Source organism: Aspergillus steynii (assembly GCF_002849105.1).
Source record: "Aspergillus steynii IBT 23096 chromosome Unknown P170scaffold_6, whole genome shotgun sequence".
Lineage (NCBI taxonomy): Eukaryota > Fungi > Ascomycota > Eurotiomycetes > Eurotiales > Aspergillaceae > Aspergillus > Aspergillus steynii.
Genome location: NW_020194403.1, coordinates 1,689,153 through 1,708,773, shown reverse-complemented (window position 1 = coordinate 1,708,773; position 19,621 = coordinate 1,689,153). Strand labels below are relative to the sequence as shown.

The window sequence follows — 19,621 nt, the reverse complement described above, 5'->3', positions numbered from 1 at the left end:
GCTCGGCGATTATTTTCTGGTTCGGCTTAACTCCTTCGTCTTCATCAACAACAACATCATCATCAACTTCCTCCTCCCCGAATCCTGCCATGTTCCCTGGCCCTGCGCCTTGAAATGGCTCCCCTCTTCGCCAAGCGTTTGAATTGCTTCTACTGCGGTCGTCGATCTGCTCAGACCGATCGCGACTCCGTCCGCAAATGGCGTTGCACCCACTGCGAAGCAGTCAACTATCTCGATGAAGTAGGTCGCATCTCTCTCGCACTGCCCAGTGATTCTCTTTAGTTAACCACTCCGTAGAAAGGAGAGATCACAGACCCCCCCGCTACGGAAACGAATCCCAATGTGTACGGCCCTGGCGCGCCCGAACCCCCGTTCGAGTCGGCCGACTTGACGGGGTCCGGCTTATTCTGTTCCCACTGTGTCCGCAATCAGCACCTGTTTACGAATGGCCTGGCCTCTTATTTCCCCGCAGCCGACGACCCTGAATACGGCGCCTATGAACGCGAATACCCGAAATTCCGAAAGAATCTCGAGGAGCGGTATCCACAGGTGTGCACTCGATGCGAGCCTCGTGTGAGACAGCGCATCCGGCAGACGGGATATGAGGCGAAATCCGACCATCTCCGTCGCATGATGGAACGAAGCAAGGAGGGCAGAGCCGCAAGACAGGCACGCAACTGGAACTGGAGAAGTTTGCTGGTATTTGGGGGCGCCATGGGCTACTGGATTAGCATTGCTGGTCAACTTTCCTGGGACCTGTGGAGTGCCCTGACGGCTGTCATCGACGAGGATTCTCTGCGAGCCCCGGACGCGTTTTCCGGGTCGTCTCCTTCCATATTATCTTGTGCCTCGCAGACTCTATGGACGCGTCAACTGCCAAGCGACTGCATGATCGACCTCGCGCCCTACGCCGGACTGTCTCTTGTCGCAGGTATTCTTTCGCTGTGGTATAACCCGAAACTGCGACTGAAGGTTGAAGGGCGAGGTGGCCGCTTCGTGGGTCTGGGTGAGTATTATAAGGTACAGCTAATTACCACGGTGGTGCGATGTGTCTTCTGGGGTGTTCTCAGAGATCCCTCGTCGAGTGGGCTTGATCCGTCGTTGCCATCTGCTCTTCACTGGTTTATGGTCTTGTTCACAGTCTTGGTAAGCACATTCTCTTTCCCAGCTTGTCTCTTCAAATGCGCGGTACTTACCGGAACATAGTCTGTTGTCGTCTCCCGGCGCATCGTGCAATATGACACTCGGCCGCTGGTGACATGGACCGACCTTACGCCGGCACCTACTCCGCAACGCAAAGTCGCTGCATCGCCTCTACCAGGTAGCAGCAGCAAGATGTCTTCTATGACCCCAAATGGAAGCCTGAATCAGACCACGCCACGATTCCCTCTTGAGAAATTGGCCACCCCTCAGCCTACCCCCCAGCCTACTCCCCAAAGGGAGCCAGCGATCCCCACTCCGCCGCCGGAAGGCGATGACATGGACTGGACTCCGTCCGTGCAGCAGCATGATATCAGACCGGCAGTCAGCGTCCAGTCGAAAGACCGAAGCTCTGTTCTTGACGGCCCTCTGCCTTTCTACGGTTCACTCCCTGCTGCCCCGAAACCCCCTTCATGGACACTGCGGACCCAAGCTGTTCAGCGCCAGAAGCCTCTTGATCAAATCGTCGAGCCTAATCCATTCCACCGCACGCCCACACAACCGTCCAAACAATGGCAGCGAAACAATGACACAGCCGACAACGTATTTGCGCCTCCGAAGTTCTTCCCCATGAGTGACCATGTTGCGTCAACCGGACTGGAAAACCTATTCGACCGGACCTTTACCATCAAATCACCGGAGGACGAGGACGGCGATGGCTGGCAGCCACGCCCGGAAACGGCAGACGCGCGATCTCAAGCTCCCACGGACCTGAAGGGCTATTTCATCGTTCAGTATCTTCGACTAGGGTTGCTGCTAGCTTCCATTGCTTCGTGGCTGCTCTCCCAGCATGAGCTGATCGCGGTTCCTGGAAACTACATTGAGGTTGGCTCACTCGGCAGCGCAAGTCTCCTGGCCGGATTTGCGTTGCTGGAGGTTTTGAAGCAGCCCATCGTGCAGTGGAACGGCATGGAGATTCTCGTCTACTTCGCCGAACTCGTGGCGGCGGTTCACTTGGGTGGAAACCTCCCCCGGGCCTCCTTGGAGCGCCATTATTTCGACCGGTATGGCAAACTGCTCCTGATCTTTATGGCCGTTCAGGAGGCGCTGGGCCTGCTTTCTCTCTACCAGCTCGCCGCTAGAAGCCCTGGCAAACAAGCCCAGCCTCCGAAAGAGCAGTCTGCATCGACCGAGGCCTCGCGAGAGGACCCACCGCGCAGCCCTGCCCAGATCGAGCATGGCAGCCGCTTCGGCTCTCAGCCATTTAATTCCCCGTCGTCTGTGCCGCCTCTCTCCTTCTCCTCCAGCGTGACTGGGTCCAGCTTCAACCAACCCGTGGAGGTTCAGCAGCGATCCGCCTTTGCGCCGCTCAATAGCGGGTTCAGTAGCGGATTCAACCGGGACCACAGCTTCAGCCTGAACAGCTTGAAGGACAACGAGTCCGATGGCTCGGACGTCTTCGACCGCGACTCCGACACCGAGACCACTGCGACAGCTACCACCACGGCCACCAGCAATACGATTCGGAATATTCGGTATGGGCGGAGCAACAATGACAACAACTCTTCGCCCCGGAAGTCCGAACTTGGCTCCGGGTTTGGAGGCCTGAGTCTCGAGGACAATCCTCGCCGAATGACCCGCAGTCAAACGCAGCGGCTTCAGGGTAGCACTCGACGAACTCCATTGAGGAATCTTCGCTAATGCTATCTATCGTCCTTTCTTTTTTGTGTCTTGTTTCTGTTTCAGTTTACATGTACCGTGTCTCGGGACCGGCAGACTGTTCTATTCCTATCCTTAGTTTCTTCTTTTTTCTGTGATTGGTTTGGCACCAAGGAGTCGAGCTAGTTGGCCGTGTATTTGGATAAGCGATCTTGTTCGTTCATTTGTTTTTTTTGGCTTTTGATTTCGTTTCGTTTTTCGTTTAGGCTATTTCTGATCCTTGTACTTGCTACTCATCTGTCTTCACCAGTTATCTCTCCTTGTCTGTTTCCTTGCATCGTGGCGGTGATTAGCGTTGATCTTTGCATTCGTCTCTGCTTATCCAATCTCGTTCGCTCCTGCTGTCCGTTCATGACACGATCTGCATGGCTGAGTGCGTGGATGTATATACATACCAGACCTCTCCGAATATGACTTACGACCTTGACTCCCTAGAATCTAGAATGATGTGAACTGAAGCCGATCGTACTTTTCATTGTCTTTAGAATAGAATGTGTGCAAGAATCATGTGTGTATCTAAGTATCGAACACGATCGAAGATGCCTCCGTTTCTAGAGACAACCAAAATGAAAACAGACCTCATCAGAAATTCATATACCGATACCATAAGATGAAGATATCAACCAGACAAAAATCAATCTTTACCCCCGCCCCCTACCATATATATACTGCAACGCAAACAAAGCCAACAAAAACCGCGACAACAGAACGAGCTGATAAGTTGTTGATTACACCGACTCCATCCTCGTCTCCGTCGTCTTATGGTCGGTTTTGCTGTTTTTGCTGGCTCCTCCCTCCGACATGGCTCGCTCTGCGTCGGCGGTCTTGCTGTCCACCACGGTCGTGACGCCAAAGAGTTCGTCCATCTTCTCGAGGGCGAGACCTGCAGAGATTGTTGGGTTAGTCGGATTGATCTGAGTTGAAGAGGGGAAGGGAGGAGGCTTACCTTTGGTTTCCGGAATGACGAACCAGACGAAAACGCCCATGGAGAGACAGAAGCATGAGAAGATGATGTAGGTACTAGGTTGGAAATGGTTAGAATCTCATGCCAACTGGTGGTATTACAAGGGGGAAGGATAAACATACCCATAACCGTTCGCTCCGACGGTGGCCAACATGTTCGGCACGGCTCTGGCGACCACGAAGTTGAACAGCCACTGGGTGGCGGCGGCGAAGGAGACATTAAGACCTCTCAGTCGGGCTGTCGGGATCTCCGACACGTAGATCCAGCAGACCGGACCCCATCCGAACTGGAAGGTCGCGGCGAAGAGGAAGATGCAGACGAGAGCGACGTAGCCGGCGGGAATGACGGGGGCGTCCTCCTCCGGGGGAGCGATGCGGATGTACAGGCCGATGTAGAGCATGGTGAGGCCCTGGACGGCGGACGTCCATAGCAGAGAGCGACGACGACCGAGCGAGTCGGCGACGAAGACGAGGAAAATGGCACAGCCGACCACCTTGACGATGCCGTAGACCCCGGTGGCGAAAAGCCCCGTGGCGCTGCCGGTGATTCCCAAGTTCTTGAAGATCTGGGGTGCGTAGTAGTTGATCGCGTTGGTACCGGTCATCTGCTGGCAGACCATTAGGAAGATACTGATCATCGCACGCTTGCGGTTCCCGGGGATCAACCACATCTCCTTCATGAGATCCCAGAAGCCGGACCCGCCGACCAGGTTCCGTTCGTGCTCCAGCTGCTGTTGGATGTCCTGGAATTCATTCTCAACGTACGGGTGGGTGGAAGGCAGGTTTCGCACGCGGGAGAGGGTCCGTCGGGCGTCTTCCCACCGGTCCTGTTTGGCGAGCCATCGAGGTGATTCGTTGCAGAGCAGCATACCGATGAGGAGAAGAATGGCTGGCAGCGCTTGCATGGCAAGCGGGACCATGTACTGGGCTGTGCCGTCGATATGAAGGAGAGACCCGTAGTTGATCCAGAAGGCAAGCATGATGCCGAGCGTGATGAAAAGCTGGTATAGACCAGTCAACCCGCCACGAATGGCACGAGGGGCGTTCTCAGAGACGTAGAGAGGGTTGACCATGGAGGCAACGCCGACACCGAACCCGGTTACTAGACTAAACGTTTTGATTATCCCTATTAGCCATGACTGAACTGTGCCACCGGAAGGGAGGTCGGGTGGGAGGAGGGAATGGCATACCGCCCAATGTACATGGCCTCCAGATGCCCGGAGGCAGCGACCTGCATGATGACACCGATGATGGAGAGCCCCGACGCCGTGATCAAGCCGAGCTTTCGACCCCATCTGTCGGCGATGACGGAGGCGACAAGGGCGCCGAAGAAGCACCCTGCCTGGAGGGTGGAGACGATATTAGCGGACAGATTGGCCGCGGCGACCTCACCTATGTCTTCGAGACCGTATTTCCTATTCGCGGGTTGGTACTCTCGATCTCAGCGACTTGGGGTTTTGAAATGATGACTTACGCTTTGAACGGGTCCATCGTCAGGACACCTCCAATGATACCGGTCTCCATCCCGAAAAGCATACCACCGAAGCATGCCTGGATAGGGTTAGTTGACGGGCCAGACTCGAGCAAAACGAGAAAAAGCAAAATGAAATGAGCGTGGAAGACCGACCGAGCACGCAAGCATATAGACTCTCCATCCGTAGATCTCCTTGGGGTCCGATCGCATCGCATCATTATGGACGAGTTTCCGTAGAATGACGGACATCTTGACGGGACTTTTGTGGGCAAGGATCTGGTATGAAGCCCTTGTAGAGTAGTCAATCAATCAGTCAAGACACACGGTGACCAGGCGGGTTGAAATAGTCTCATATAAGGGTCTAAAAGAAAGATCAACCACCGTGCATGCCACTGGACCAGGTCTCCACTCCAGCTGATAGCACCGGCGGAAAAGAGGATCGATTATAAGTATGCATTTGATAATTTCTATTTCCAGTCCGAACGATAACCAAGACCGTATCGCCATCGGCCTCAGCCAACGGGTGTTGGCTCTCAACCAGACCCGGGACGAGTGATGACGCCCACCACGGAGAAACAAGGCGACAGGCAGGTGAAACGGAATTCCACGAATCCCTGGGCCTGGATGGGAACCCCCAAGCCATGGCACCTTTGCGGAGGGGAAGACAAGGGAGGATCGGATCCCGTCTGGGCAGCGTCGTACTGCCTCGTGCAGCACTGGGATAGAGTTAGCGCGACGAACGAGCGTGACGAGACGCTAAGTGAGCTGGTCAGCAACTAGCGTTTGCGGGGGAAAGATGGCGAGAGACGATCTGCGGGGAGAAAAGGAAGAGTGAGGATGCTGGTCGATGGAGGGAGATGGGAGGAGAGAATTCTCCCCGACTTGGCCGTCTGCTGATATCGCCAACCCTAATTAACGCCAGCTCAGGATTATTCTCTCGCTCAATTTCCCACAAATTAGAGAGCTTCATCCATCTCGTTTCGATTTCTTCGCTATAGAGATACACTATTATTTCCCCGTCCAGCGCATTGGCAAAACAAGCCACTCTCCCCCGGAAACCCAACAGCCCATGCCTCGCTTTATCCGACCGTCATCTGCTGGACCAACCACTCCGGAATGACCGGTGGTCTGTTCCATCCTTCTTGCCATCCGGTCGTATTCTGTTCATTGACCGGCATGGCGAACACTGCGCTCACGAACCAGCGCTCAGTCCCCGCCGTCAGGTCGGCTCCCAAGGAAGGGAGCAACGTACGACCGTGAAGAAGATTCGAGTTGGGATCGGCCAGCACGATTCGTCCGGCTCTTTCTACATGGGCCTGGAGCTCGACAATCCCAACGGCTCCGGCCGCAGAGACCGTGAGGGCTCGTTGCGACTCGTGGAGGGTTCCCTCCGACGACTGTTCGCCCAATGGCCCCAGGATGCGCCCGTTGTCGCTGCGGCATCCATAGATCGCGAAAGCACCCTCGGAAGTCATGAGCGCTCTCCCCGTGCGGACGCGATGGGCGCGAAGATGCCAATTGTCGCTCCCCTCGGACGGCGGGATCAGGAAGGTCTCAACCTCAACGTCTGGCCAAGGCTTCCAGTCCGACACGAGAATGGGAAGGTCGCCTCGTCGTTCAATGCGAGCGTTCAGGGCGAGCCGTCTGGTCTGCCATATATCGCCGCCGTCCTCGGATAGGGCTAGCATACTGTCGGGCGCATGCTGTTCGAGTTGATACCCACCGGTGGGCACGGAGTATCCGAAGGATGCACTGTAGGCGAATTTGCCGTACTTGGCTTGCGTCGCTTTCAGGGGATAGTGGCAGGCTTGCCCGGACGAAAGCAAAAAGGAATGCCCGCCTCGGTGGACGACAATGTGCTTGGGATACTCCAGAGCTGCAACAGCCGGAAGGGAGGCGCTGGGATATGGTTCTTCCTGGGCGGTCCAGAATGGATGCGATTCGGGGAGGACGAGAGGCACGAAGGACAAGCAGCACCAGTATGGCGAGCCGGGGGAGTTGTAGTTCTCCGTCAGGTACATATTGGCGTATGAGTACCCCAGATTGAGGGTGCCATCGCTGTTGAAAATGTCTCCTTGGGTCGCCCACCAGCGAAAGTGTCGCAGCAGCAGACCTTTGACCATCCCCCAGGTCAGCGGAGCCGGGAGCTCGACATCTGCGAAACCAAGCGCACCCCAGAACCCAGCCATGGCAAACCGGTATGTCATCGATCGTCCGAAGGGGATGGCACTGCCTGCGGACGAGGAGACTGGTCAGCATCACGGCACGGACAGCTCTTGCGAGAGCGGACAAAACTCACCGTCGGGGTCAAAGTAATGCACGAAATCTTGGGCGAATTGCCTGGCGCGCTCCTTGTACCTCTCAGCCCGCGGTTGGTCAAAATCCGCTGCCAGTTTGGCATACAGCAGCTGCAAGAACTGAATGGCAAACGAGCCCGAGTAGTAGTCCATCTGGTGATGGCTCTTGGGGCCGTCATTGCTCCAGCCTCCTCCCACGTGGAAGGTGTCCAAGTGATCCATGTCCGCTTCAATGCGTGCCAGAGAGTAGGGCGCGCCATTCCTTCGAAGACCGAGGTTGGCGAAGACTCGAAACCATAGCCTGTAGGCGTAGAATCAATCAATCAACCGCACCGCCAGCCTCACGCAACAGCGACAGCCCAAGGGGCGATGCAAACGTACCAGTTCGTATTGGGCATCTCCTTATCATTAATACTGGCCAGCCAATTGGCAACATTCTCCTTCTGCTGCTCGGTCAATGGGTCCCAGAACTCATGAGGAGCCACGGCGAGGGTGAAGCCGATGGGACACATTTCCACCATGCGCTGATCGGAATCCTCGATCGCGCCCCAAAACTCGGGACTCTGCGGATCCGTGCCATTGATGAAGCCCTGGCGCCAGCGCGCTGCCTCTGCATACTGGTATCCTCCTCCCAGGAGAGCGGCCAACCCCCAGAGAGGTCGCGCAAAGCCCTCGATCTGGGCGCCCCCTTCGTCGAACCGAGTCGTCGAGGTCCCAATCTTCACGCGACTGCCCCCGGGGGTGAAGTGGGGAATCAGAGGGTCCAGAAAGGCCTGGCAGGCATTCTGGAAATCGCTGCGAGAGCGAAAGGGCGATTGACTGAACGCGTGAACTGGGGTCTTTCCGTTGGCGTGGATAGACATGGTTGGCGACGTTACTTCCTGCAACCCAGTCGGCCGATCGACAGACGTATATATACCAAACAGCCGATCAATCCTGCTCGATTCTAATCGGGTGAGGGGAATACCAGATCGGCATGAAGTCCGACGTGCTCGTCATCGTGTTTCCTCTCCGTCGCTCCGCGACGATTGGTGGAAATGATCAGGAAGCAGTTTCGCCGTGCAAGTCCCCTGTGGCGAGGATGATCTGCCCCCCCCCTTTAGCCTGCATGCATAGGCAGGGCGGTTATATACTGGTTGAAATTTACCCGACGGTTTCCGTTGGATTGTCGTGCTGGCTATGGCTAAACAGGCTACATACATGCATGTGCAGCTCTGGGAGGCGATCAATTGACCTGAAGACATTGGACCCGATAGCGATGCGTTCCCGACCCGACCTCCAGACTTTCCTTCTTCTTGCCCTTCGACCCCGGAAGCACCACGGTGGCTCGAGTGTTGGGAGGAACTTGGGCCACCAGATGGAAATCGGTGCCGTTGCAGTTTTGTCCCGGACGATCCTCCAGCCACCACTTGGTGGAGGCCATGCCGTATGGAGTCTGCAGCTGGGTCGACGCTCGGCGCAGTCCACCACCGGGAACCGGCTCGATGTTGATCTTTTTGTACCCCGGCTCCGCAGGATTGAGTCCTCCGATGGTTGAATGGATCCAGCTGGCAACCGAGCCAACGGCATAGTGGTTGAACGAAGTCATCTCGCCAGGGTTGACGGTACCGTTTGGCAGCATGCTGTCCCACCGTTCCCAGGTGGTCGTGGCGTTCATCACGACCTGATAGAGCCACGAGGGCGTTTCCTTCTGCAGCAGCATCTGGTAAAACGTATCCGATGCACCGTACTTCGACAAGGCGTGGCCGAGAAGATGCGTTCCGGCAAACCCAGTACCGACTTTGAAGTCATTCTTCTGAATGATGTTGACCAAGCGCTCGAGAGCAGAGTCATAATGCTCGGGGCTGGAAAAGAGTTCGAAGAAAAGGGGCAATGCAAGACCGGTCTGCGTTTCGTTCTCCATTTTTCCGCCCGAGGAAATCCACGCCTTTTGGAATTCTTTGGTGAGTTTAGTATGCTGGTCGGAATAAGTCGTGGCATTGTCGGCAAACGAAAGAACGGAGGAGATGTTGGCAAGCAGTTCCGTGCTATGGAGCAAGTATGCGTCGGACACCAGAAACTTATCCGTGGTGGCATCTCCTGCGCTGTCGGCGGGCGCTTTTGGATCCAGCCAGTCTGCAAACTGGAAGGTCGAGCGATTCCAGAGTCCCACATCATTTCGAGAAATTCCCTTGTCGATCCAGTCTTTGGCTGCCTGGTATTGTTCGCCGAGCATGACCTTATCCCCGAAGGCTTGGTAGAGATCCCAAGGGACAGTCACGATGCTGTCTCCCCAGATGGAGGTCGGCGTTGCCGCTCCGAGTATGTTGGGGACGACAAAGGGCACAATATCTATGATGGGTCAGTAAGCGCACTCTCGCCCCGGGTCCGCAGATGATACTGGTATCACTCACCGGAGTTGTTCTTTTGTTCGGAGTGGACATCCTTCAGCCAGCCTCGGAGGAAGCCAGCCGAGTCGTACAGGAAGTTTGCCGTGCGAGCAAAGGCATGAATATCACCGGTCCAGCCGAGTCGTTCATCACGTTGAGGGCAGTCAGTCGGGATACTGAGGAAATTTCCTCTCATGCCCCAGACAATGTTCTGGTGAAGCTTGTTGATAAGGGGATTCGAACATTCGAAGTGTCCCGTTCGCTCCATGTCCGTGTGCACCACAATGGCTGTAACGGAGTCTTCATCCAAGGGAGTGTCGTTGGGCCATCCCTCCACCTCGACGTAGCGGAAACCATGGAAGGTGAACGACGGCTCCCATTCCTGCACTCCTTTGCCCGAGAGAGTGAGATGATCGGTTGCTTTCGCAACTCTTAACGGACGAGTGGCGACTTCTCCATCCTCCATGACTATATGTCAAACATTAGCTTGGCCGGTCACTTCTCTGCCTGCGAAAGGGCAAATGGCACATACCCTCTGTATGGACAAACTTGATCGTCTGTCCGCTCGGTCCCTTGACACGGACTCGCAACCATCCAACCAGGTTTTGGCCAAAGTCGAGGACAGTCTTTCCCGACGCACTCTTGAAGACATTGACGAGCTTATGCTCGTCAACCCGTCGAACGGGGGGAGCATCTGGAGAAGCCAATTTCTCCTTGTCAAACGAGACTTCATGGACCCCATGCCAGCCGGTACCATTGAAGCCAGGGTTGGACCATCCACTGCGCTCCAATCTCGCATCATATTTTTCACCATCGTATATTTCCGAGGTTATAACGGGACCGGTCCCTGATTTCCACGTTCGGTCACTGCGGATATACTCCTTGGTGCCATCCGGTTTGGTAACGACGAGCAAGCAGAGCACGCCGAGGGTATCGCCGTAGATGTTTCGCTGCCCCCCGCTGAATCCCAGGCGACCGGCATACCAGCCTTCTCCGACCGTGACTCCAATTGTGTTCGCCCCCTGTCGCAAATGTTCGGTTACATCATAGGTGTTGTACTCGTGGCGACTGGCGTAGGCTTGCCAGCCGGGGGCCAGGACGTGGTCTCCAACCCGCTTTCCGTTGATTTGGGCTTCATACAAGCCCAGCGCCGTGATGTACAGCCGTGCGGAGTCGTACGAATCATCCAGCTTGAATTCTTTTCGGAAGAGGATCGGCCGGTGGGTTTGGTTGACTTCCGTGGGTCGATCGGACACGATGGCCGCAGCGTCCTGCCAGTCCTCGGGACTCAGCAGACCCGGTTCGACGGTGAAAGAGCCAGACCACGCTGTATTCGGCTGGCTGTCCTGGCCGGAGGAGCGCACGCGTACAGTCGCCTCCTCGCCAGACTTCAACGGAGAGCTGGGCCAAGGGACCAAGACCGAGTCGGAGGAGTCGACATGAAAGATATCAGGCTCCCCTCCCTTGCGCTTGATCTCCAAGTCATAGGCGCTTTGTTCCCAGTCGGTCACGTTCCCTTGAAACCGCCACGAGATTCGAGGGGTTGATTCAGCGATCCCGAGGGCGGTGCGATGATGCTCAAAGGAAATCTGCGAGATGGATAGAGCCATGATGGAGGAGTTGACACTGCAACCTTCACCAACCGGGCTTTTTGCAGAGACTCCGGAATCAATAGCTTTTCGTGCATGACTCGACATGCTTTAAATACTCGTTCCACTCTCCCTCTTTCGACCTCCTGATCTGCATAAACAGACGTGCCCCCGCTTGCTAGCGATGACATCTTGAGCGGGTTTCTTCAAGGCGACCCATGCGATTTCCTGGGGCAGTTCGGGCTTCGTTGGAAATCAGACCGAACGCTGGCTTGCGTCTCTTCCCGCGGCAGTGACAAAAAGAGGATAATGGCGTCCGAGGTTGATCCCAATGAGATTTGGCCCAGTCGCAAGCAGAGGTGTGAAACCGTGTCCACCGACCAGGGCCAGCGATTGCGGAGTACCCCAACTTTCGCATGCACCCCGCAACAATCGCTGCTTGCGGGGTTTCTTCGGCTGAATCAATCAAGGGAATTCCACGCAATCTTCGGGGCTGCAATGCCCCGAATCGTATTCGTATTTGACGACTCCGTTTAGAAGTGGTGGTGCATTCGCCGTCTGGCCGAATCTACCTCCCAGGCAGGGGTCTTACACGCCCCGCTTCTTTAGTGCCTGCAGTCCCCAGAATGTAGACTAGGGTTGAATCCATACTGCGTATATATACAAGTTCTACCTATTGGGTGCTGCCTATCCTCACATACTCTCGGGTACTCGGGTCGGGAGATTACGAGCAGCCTAACTTGCTCCCGATGAATTTTGAGAGCTCGTGGATGGTGGTTGCTTCGACTTCTGCACCCAAGCAATCCAAGAGGACCTCATCCCAGTGGGTTTGCTGGATCTCGTGAAGCGTCCGGCCATTCAGGGCCTCGTGGACGCGACTCGCCTGTTGATCAGCCAACGTGGGTTCGGACGCGGTCGAAATGCAGCTTTCTATGATAACCCCATGCTTGAGGCGAAGGAATGCACGCGTCTAATGTAATGCAATTAGTGGTCTGCCACGGGGTCATGAAGCGGAACTGTGGGAAGCCCTTACTTTAGGCGGCAAAGAAGACGGCAGAGCTGGTCTCTCTCGAGGATCGTCCTCGATCGGGTATGTAGAAAAGGTGAATTGTGGCGTCTGGGTGTATTTCCACTCCAACGACTGCTCAGACGTCCGATATTAGCTACGATGCACTCGCCCCGGTCAACGAAGGCACTTACCGTGAGCTCGTCGATTCCTGACTTGATCTTGGGCTCCTGCTGGCCTTGGGCGTCTCCCACCGCTCCTGCGACCCAGTCTTCCCCCGCGTATAGTTCCGGGTCGTGGGCGTGGGCCCGCTGCGCACGGCGCACGGCGTCGGGGTTGACCTCGTAGAGGGTCGCAAATTCCTCCATGACACTGGTGACGACGCTTTGGATTGAGAATGGGGTCAACGCGTTGCTGAACATCGAGGAGACATTGGTAACGGGAGACCGCACACTCTCGACGCCCTTGGCTTTGATATAATCCCGGGCGGACGATCGCAGAAAGAAGCCCAGCCGGCCGATGTTCGGCGTATCCAGCAAACAGGTTCCATGATGCAGCGCACGTTGTCGCGTCAGCTTAAAAGCCGACCCGGAAATCTTCCGGGGCTGGTCTTCCCCGGACGACAAGACAATATCATGCCGGTCGTTGACGCTGGTATTCGTCGCCCCCACGCGATGGAGTGCCCGCACCACCATCTCCGCATGCTTGTTTCGCGTGAACGTCGTCCGCGGCGAAATGACGCTATAGTTCAGATTGCCTTCGTCATGGTATACCGCGCCTCCTCCGGATCGCCGTCGCACGTAAACGACGTCGCTGCTCGTGGAGTCGTCGGGTTCGCGCAACACGCGATCATTGTGAATGGCATGCAGATTGGTTTCTAGCCACGGATTCTGGTTGCGGCCGATGACGACACACGGACGGTTGATGTAGAGGAAGAGGATGCTCGAGTCGGCGGGCGCATTTTCCAGCAGAAAGTGTTCGATGGAGAGGTTCACGTAGGGATCGGTGGACAGGGATTGGTAGATTTGGTGCCGAGCGGATGGGCGACTGGCGAGCTGGGCGAACTGGTCGGAGGGAAAGGAGGAGTTATATCGACGGGGGGGGAGAGGACCATGCCGGGAGAGGATGCGAGAGGATGACCGCAGGCATGAGGGGAGGAGAGGGAGCATGGAGAGAGAGAGGGAATATAAGGATGGAGAAGGGGAGAAAAGACGAGGGAAATACAGGGAAAAAGTGAAGATATTCGGCAGGGCCATACGGACCTCAGGTACAGGGTACCGGTGGCCACTGCAGTACGGAGTGTGACTCGGGAGTACCAGTACCTCGATCGTACGGTATCGTACGGTACGCGCGATGCCTCCGATCGCCGGGCACTAAAAAGGACGATCGACCTGAAAAAGATGCCACTTTGGGCTCTCCCGAACACATTCTGCGGCAGTCATTACTCGTGTGGTTCCACCCAGGAAAAGGTTATTCCCCTGTCGTTCCTCTGCTCGATCGCTCCTGATTCCCTTTTTCTTCTCCCTGCCCGCTGTCGCTTCATCCTCGCTCTCTGCTGCTCGAGTCCAAGTCGCATTGCATTGCCCCTCCAACTCACTGCCCCGCCATTCTCTCCTTCGCGCAAGGGATCAACCGATTGACTCACCATGTCGACGTGGGGTGAACACTTCAAGGTCACCACGTAAGTGCTTTCGCTCTGGGATCGGGGTCACCGTGGTCTGCGAGGAAACTCGGAGACAGACGGACGCAGAGAGACAATGGACATCGGAGCCACTGACATGATTGTGCTTGGATCTTCAACAGTTACGGTGAATCCCACTGCCGCTCCGTCGGCTGTATCGTCGATGGCTGCCCTCCTGGCATGGAGCTCACTGAGGACGATGTCCAGCCTCAGATGACTCGGCGACGTCCCGGCCAGAGCGCTCTGACGACCCCCCGCAACGAGAAGGACCGCGTGGAAATCCAGTCGGGTACCGAATTCGGCGTTACCCTGGGTACTCCCATTGGCATGATGGTTCGCAATGAGGACCAGCGCCCCAAGGACTACGGCGGTAGCACCATGGACTTGTACCCCCGACCCAGCCATGCCGACTTTACCTACCTGGAGAAGTACGGTGTGAAGGCCAGCAGTGGAGGTGGCCGTAGCAGCGCCCGGGAAACTATCGGTGAGAGCGGCCCCTTGGCGCGAGGACAAGGACGGATAGAAGACAGGTTATACTGACGAGATCTACTTTATCTTAGGTCGTGTCGCTGCCGGTGCCATCGCCGAAAAGTACCTGCGTCTGTCCCACGGTGTTGAGATCGTGGCTTTTGTTTCCTCCGTCGGCAATGAGCACCTGTTCCCCCCGACGCCGGAGCACCCCACTGCCTCGACCAACCCCGAATACCTGAACCTCCTCGAGAAGATCGACCGCAACATGGTCGACTCGTTCGTCCCCACCCGTTGCCCCAACGAGGACGCCGCCGCGCGCATGACCAAGGTGATCGAGCAGTTCCGGGACAACCACGACAGCATTGGCGGCACCGTGACCTGCGTGATCCGCAACGTCCCCGTCGGTCTGGGCGAGCCCTGCTTCGACAAGCTCGAGGCGAAGATCGCGCACGCCATGCTCAGCATTCCCGCCACCAAGGGCTTCGAGATCGGCTCTGGTTTCGGCGGCTGCGAGGTGCCCGGCTCGATCCACAACGATCCCTTCGTGGCGTCGAACGAGCGCCTGACCACCAAGACCAACAACTCCGGCGGCATCCAGGGTGGTATCTCCAACGGGGCCTCGATCTACTTCCGCGTCGCTTTCAAGCCCCCCGCCACCATCGGCCAGGCCCAGACCACGGCCACCTACGATCTCGAGCAGGGTATTCTGGAGGCCAAGGGCCGTCACGACCCTTGCGTCGTGCCCCGCGCCGTCCCCATCGTGGAGACCATGTCCGCGCTGGTCGTCATGGACGCCCTGATGGCCCAGTATGCCCGCGAAAGCGCCAAGTCCCGCCTGCCGCCGCTCCCCAAGACCATTCCGACCCGTCCCACGATGGGATCGAATGGCTCCGCGTAGAGGTCCTTTTCTCCGTTTGTTATGGCATTTATGAAAAGAAACTGGCTTTGGATTTTGCATTTTTTTTTTCTCGTTTATATCTCGGGGTTTATAAAATAATTTCTTTGTCCGTCTGAGCTTATCAGAGCATCTATAGAATGAATCATATTCAGTATCCAATCTAGAGATAATAAAGGCTATTGTTCACCATCTAGATCTCTGAGTCACCGTACCATCCCTACCGAAGTCATTCAATCTGATTTCATTCATCGTAATAATCTGGACGTGAACCATGTGCAGAAGGGAAGAAAAAAGCTATTTAAACACACAGGGGGGATATCAAATCACCACATAAACGAATGGAATATAAACATACAGTCCGGCCATCGTGACGAGCGTATGATACGTGAGAGAGAAAAGGAAATCAAGAATAAAAAGAAAACAACAAAACAATACAAAAAAGGGGAGACGGATATCGCTAACTGAACAAAATCCGAAAAAGAAAATGCGAAGAAACAAAATGGACGATGTCCCTGTCAACGCCCACAATCGTATACAATCAATCCCTTTCATCTTACGCTTCGCTATTGCTGCGACTGATGGATTTCTCGGAGAAGTTGTCCATGTCGCGCGCAGTGGCATTGACCACTCGCAACCTTTCCTTCGGCGCTGTGTATGTCATTTGGACCCGTCTGCCTTCCGTGGCGCCCTCGAGGTCCGAGTCGGAGTCGGAGTCATCGTGGCCCTCCATCATGTCGAGAAGTCCGTCCAAGGCAAAGTCATCGCGGATGGGCGTTTGGGAGGTCATATCCCGCGAGACTCGGTTGCCGGCGCTCCAGTTCCTGGGGCCCTGTTTGCGCCTGAACAGCTCGGCCGACGCACTGACCGAGCGACGGGGAACCTGCGAGTTACTGCCCGATGACTCGGGTAGTGCCTTTGGTGCTCCGAGGACCGTGCCCATTCGATCAACGCCCGAAGCCATGGAGGTGTCATTCCAGTCGTCGTTCGCTGGCGGCCGTTTCCGCGTGACGGAGAGCACTCGCCGGACGTTGCCCATCCAGTCCGACGTCCTGGGCTTCGAAATAGAAAGGGGTCTTGGGAAAAGATCCCCCGTCGGGGACTGGGGGCCTTCTTGGAGCAGATGTTCGCCTTCGACCTGCCGTTGCGAGAGGGTTGTGTGGGCGGTGGAGAAGGAATCCGAGGAGTAGCGTTTTTCTTGAGGGATCGTGGCACTATCTGGTCGGTGTTGAGGGGTGTGACTGCTGTGTCCGGATGAAGAGCCGGGCTTTTCTGGCGACACACGCCCGCTGCTCGGTTGGCTGGAAGAATTACTGAAGAGCACACCATGGTACTGATGGGCAGAGCGGGCCTCGGTCGATGAATCAGATAAGTTCGAGGACGTCCGGTCGTTCTTATCCGGAGAAGAAGGCTCATCATGTCCCAGGCCAGCGCTGGGGGCCAACACGGGCACAACGCCGTTGGGATATAGTTGTTCTTCCCCGACGATGGTGCTTCGAGGAGTGAGGAACGGGTCCATCGATTCTCGCGCTGCTCTCTGCTCCGGGTCTTGGATCTCATCCTCTTCCCGCTCGTCTATCGGGTGGATCTCGGCCGTTCCGTCGCTGCGTCGGTATTCGTTGTACGGCGCAGGGGGCCGGTACATTCTTGCATTCAGGCCCGAGCGGATGGTCTTGGTAGGGGTAGGGATGTCCATGAGGAGCCCAGTTCTTTCGGCGGCGGCATCGCCACTATCTGGCCAACTAGATGACCGGCCAGTGCCTTGATTATTGTTCCAGGGGTAGTCCCGATTGGTCTCTCTCATGGAGGGCCTGCGGATGCTGCTAGCCATCGAAGGATCATCTTGGCCCCAAAAGTGTGCTCTCTGCGCATCCAAGGCCAACTTGCGGAGACTCTGGTCGCGCGCGCGGCGTGTTCGTCGCCTCCTCCAGTAGAACCAAACAAGGATCGCTGCGCCGGCGAGGGTTGGAATCCCAGCGCCGAGTCCTGCACCGAGCCCGATTGTTCGAGATGTAGACGAATGGGAAACGGGATCGGTATTCGTTTCGGGATCACTGGGCTCGTCGGACGTGGGTTGGTTTGAGACATAGTTCGGATTCTTATACGACGAGACCCAACTGCCCGAAGTCACGTTATACAGCTGGACTTGGGTGTTCAGCTGGGGACCGGCGGCGGATCTTTTGGAAGATTGGGGTATGCGATAGCCGCCTGCGATCATCATCACTCCGCCAGGAAGCATCGTCACGCCATGGCCGTAGATGCCGGTCCCTTCAGCGATCGGACTGTGTTTCTGAGACGGGATGCTCCATTTCCAGCCATCCGAGCCCGTGGAGTCATCCCCGATTTCCAGGACAGCCAACTGGGGGTTTGCAGGGACACCCGTATTGCCAACCCAGCCTCCAAGCACAATCACCTTCCTCCCGTCCGGGGAGAGAACGGCGGTATGTCCAGACCGCGGATCGATCGCTGGCGAGTTGCGAGCCGCAAGGTCAGTTTTTAACTCGCCAAGCGAGGATCCAACATGAACGATGCTCCAACTTTTCTGGGGAAGCGAAAAGAGCGCCAGCTGGGACATATTGATGAACGCCTTCTGGGTATGACCTCCGATCAACAGGAAGTCTTGTTGTTTCAACAGCTTGCCCATCGGAGTAGCCGCATATGCTGGAAGTAAGGGGGTGATCGTAAAGCCGGCCTCTGGGATCGGAGGTGCGCGATCGCCGGCAGCTGAGATTTGATATGAGGAAGGATTATCGGATTTTGGAGGGTTCAACACCACCATGGCCCGCGAGTAATTTGCAGCAGCCATCCAAGTGGGACCCCACTCGTTCGGCAATGGACACATTCCCCCAAAGACGTAAATGGCGCTGTCGCTCGTGTTGGAGCTGGCGTACGCAAACCCTGCGGAGAGATAGTTCGGGCCATGGATCCCAGAGCTCGCTGGATCGCTCGTTGCATCGACAGAATACCTCTCCCATGTCCCGTTGCCGGTCGCGCTGCCAGAACTCGGCGTGAACTGCCACACCGTAGCATTCTCCCGCGCGCAGTTGCAATTGCCGGCATAGGTCTTGATAACGCCGTGTTGATCGATTACTGGAACAAATGAAGACGTCTGGTTTTCGGTGTCGAACGGGACCTCCTCCGACAGGGTTTTATAGCGAGGATTCGAGCCATCAATGTTCCGGGATACGTTCAGAGAAAGCAGCTCAGTAGTTCCTTGGGTGCTACCCGGCCGCAACAGATAGGTGAAAGAGGCGTTGTTCTGCAAATCGTACAGGAGATATGACGGAGTGTATGGAATGGTCGCAGCGACAGGGCCGATCAGAAGCACGAGGAGTAGGAGGAATGTCGACGCCAGGTGGACGCCGTCAGGGTTGCGCATTCCGTTGTTTCGAAGCATCCGACCATCCATGGGAGAGGACAAGAGCTTCAACCGACTTGAGGGACACTCTGACGTCCTGAGACAGCCTGCGCTGCATCTAGAGGGCCCCGTCGATCTTAGTTCGCAACCGTTAATTTGAACAGAGGCGTCTCGAGTTTAGTTCGGCCGGCATGGGGAGAACCGCGCTGGATGGAGGACCCACGTACCCGGCGCCCTATCGACGCGGCGTCAGGTGAGAAGAAGAATTCCGATCGAACAGCGTAGCCCGAGAGGGAGATAGATCACTCAGGATAGTGGTGAGAAAGAGTGAAAACGAAAGAATCGAGGGACGGTGATGAGGTGGGGAGCTGGCCAGGCGACAGTAAACAGTGCCATGCCGAAGCCATAGCGGCCGATCGGGGCCGAAGTGAACGATCCCTGGAGGGCCCTCAATCCATAATCCGGTCGGAGCAAATCAGAGACGCGTTCAATAGAACAATAGATTAAAGCCATCGTCATGGCCCGAGGTCTGGGCTGTACGACACTGGGCCATGATGACATCGGCCATTGGCTCATGGAGGGGCTGGACGAATTGCGCGTAAACAGACGGCTGGTTGCACCGGCAACGTGCATCTTGATCACGCCTCGTCCACGGTTCC

General features: G+C 56.2%; 7 protein-coding genes across 7 annotated transcripts; 2 read left to right on the top strand and 5 right to left on the bottom strand.

Annotated features, from left to right (window-relative positions):
- Nucleotides 1-56: 56 nt before the first annotated feature.
- On the top strand, nt 57-3,309 carry P170DRAFT_387979 (uncharacterized protein). Its single transcript, XM_024845825.1, has 3 exons — nt 57-240; nt 298-1,146; nt 1,207-3,309. The coding sequence occupies exons 1-3, from the start codon at nt 115-117 to the stop codon at nt 2,839-2,841; spliced, it is 2,610 nt and encodes an 869-aa protein (XP_024702238.1). The 5' UTR covers nt 57-114; the 3' UTR covers nt 2,842-3,309.
- Nucleotides 3,310-3,587: 278 nt separating this feature from the next.
- On the bottom strand, nt 3,588-5,545 carry P170DRAFT_363247 (sugar porter family MFS transporter; the record flags this gene model as incomplete). The annotated part of the gene is made up of 6 exons (XM_024844565.1): nt 3,588-3,742; nt 3,806-3,879; nt 3,946-4,929; nt 5,013-5,237; nt 5,297-5,373; nt 5,450-5,545. 6 exons carry the CDS (start codon nt 5,543-5,545, stop codon nt 3,588-3,590), a joined length of 1,611 nt encoding a protein of 536 aa, XP_024702237.1.
- Nucleotides 5,546-6,273: 728 nt separating this feature from the next.
- Nucleotides 6,274-8,456, bottom strand: P170DRAFT_466311 (glycoside hydrolase family 154 protein; the record flags this gene model as incomplete). The annotated part of the gene is made up of 3 exons (XM_024852408.1): nt 6,274-7,529; nt 7,596-7,894; nt 7,975-8,456. 3 exons carry the CDS (start codon nt 8,454-8,456, stop codon nt 6,376-6,378), a joined length of 1,935 nt encoding a protein of 644 aa, XP_024702236.1. The 3' UTR covers nt 6,274-6,375.
- A 362-nt stretch (nt 8,457-8,818) lies between these two features.
- Nucleotides 8,819-11,572, bottom strand: P170DRAFT_477790 (alpha-L-rhamnosidase; the record flags this gene model as incomplete). The annotated part of the gene is made up of 3 exons (XM_024853502.1): nt 8,819-9,924; nt 9,987-10,430; nt 10,495-11,572. The coding sequence occupies 3 exons, from the start codon at nt 11,570-11,572 to the stop codon at nt 8,819-8,821; spliced, it is 2,628 nt and encodes an 875-aa protein (XP_024702235.1).
- Nucleotides 11,573-12,275: 703 nt separating this feature from the next.
- P170DRAFT_448653 (putative lipoate--protein ligase) lies at nt 12,276-13,726 on the bottom strand (the record flags this gene model as incomplete). Its single annotated transcript, XM_024850983.1, has 3 exons — nt 12,276-12,521; nt 12,585-12,692; nt 12,752-13,726. The coding sequence occupies 3 exons, from the start codon at nt 13,724-13,726 to the stop codon at nt 12,276-12,278; spliced, it is 1,329 nt and encodes a 442-aa protein (XP_024702234.1).
- A 249-nt stretch (nt 13,727-13,975) lies between these two features.
- On the top strand, nt 13,976-15,792 carry P170DRAFT_438630 (bifunctional chorismate synthase/riboflavin reductase [NAD(P)H] ARO2). The gene is made up of 3 exons (XM_024849645.1): nt 13,976-14,238; nt 14,361-14,722; nt 14,799-15,792. Exons 1-3 carry the CDS (start codon nt 14,204-14,206, stop codon nt 15,605-15,607), a joined length of 1,206 nt encoding a protein of 401 aa, XP_024702233.1. The 5' UTR covers nt 13,976-14,203; the 3' UTR covers nt 15,608-15,792.
- Nucleotides 15,793-16,160: 368 nt separating this feature from the next.
- Nucleotides 16,161-18,983, bottom strand: P170DRAFT_362646 (uncharacterized protein; the record flags this gene model as incomplete). The annotated part of the gene is made up of 1 exon (XM_024844533.1): nt 16,161-18,983. The coding sequence occupies one exon, from the start codon at nt 18,981-18,983 to the stop codon at nt 16,161-16,163; it is 2,823 nt and encodes a 940-aa protein (XP_024702232.1).
- Nucleotides 18,984-19,621: the final 638 nt, after the last annotated feature.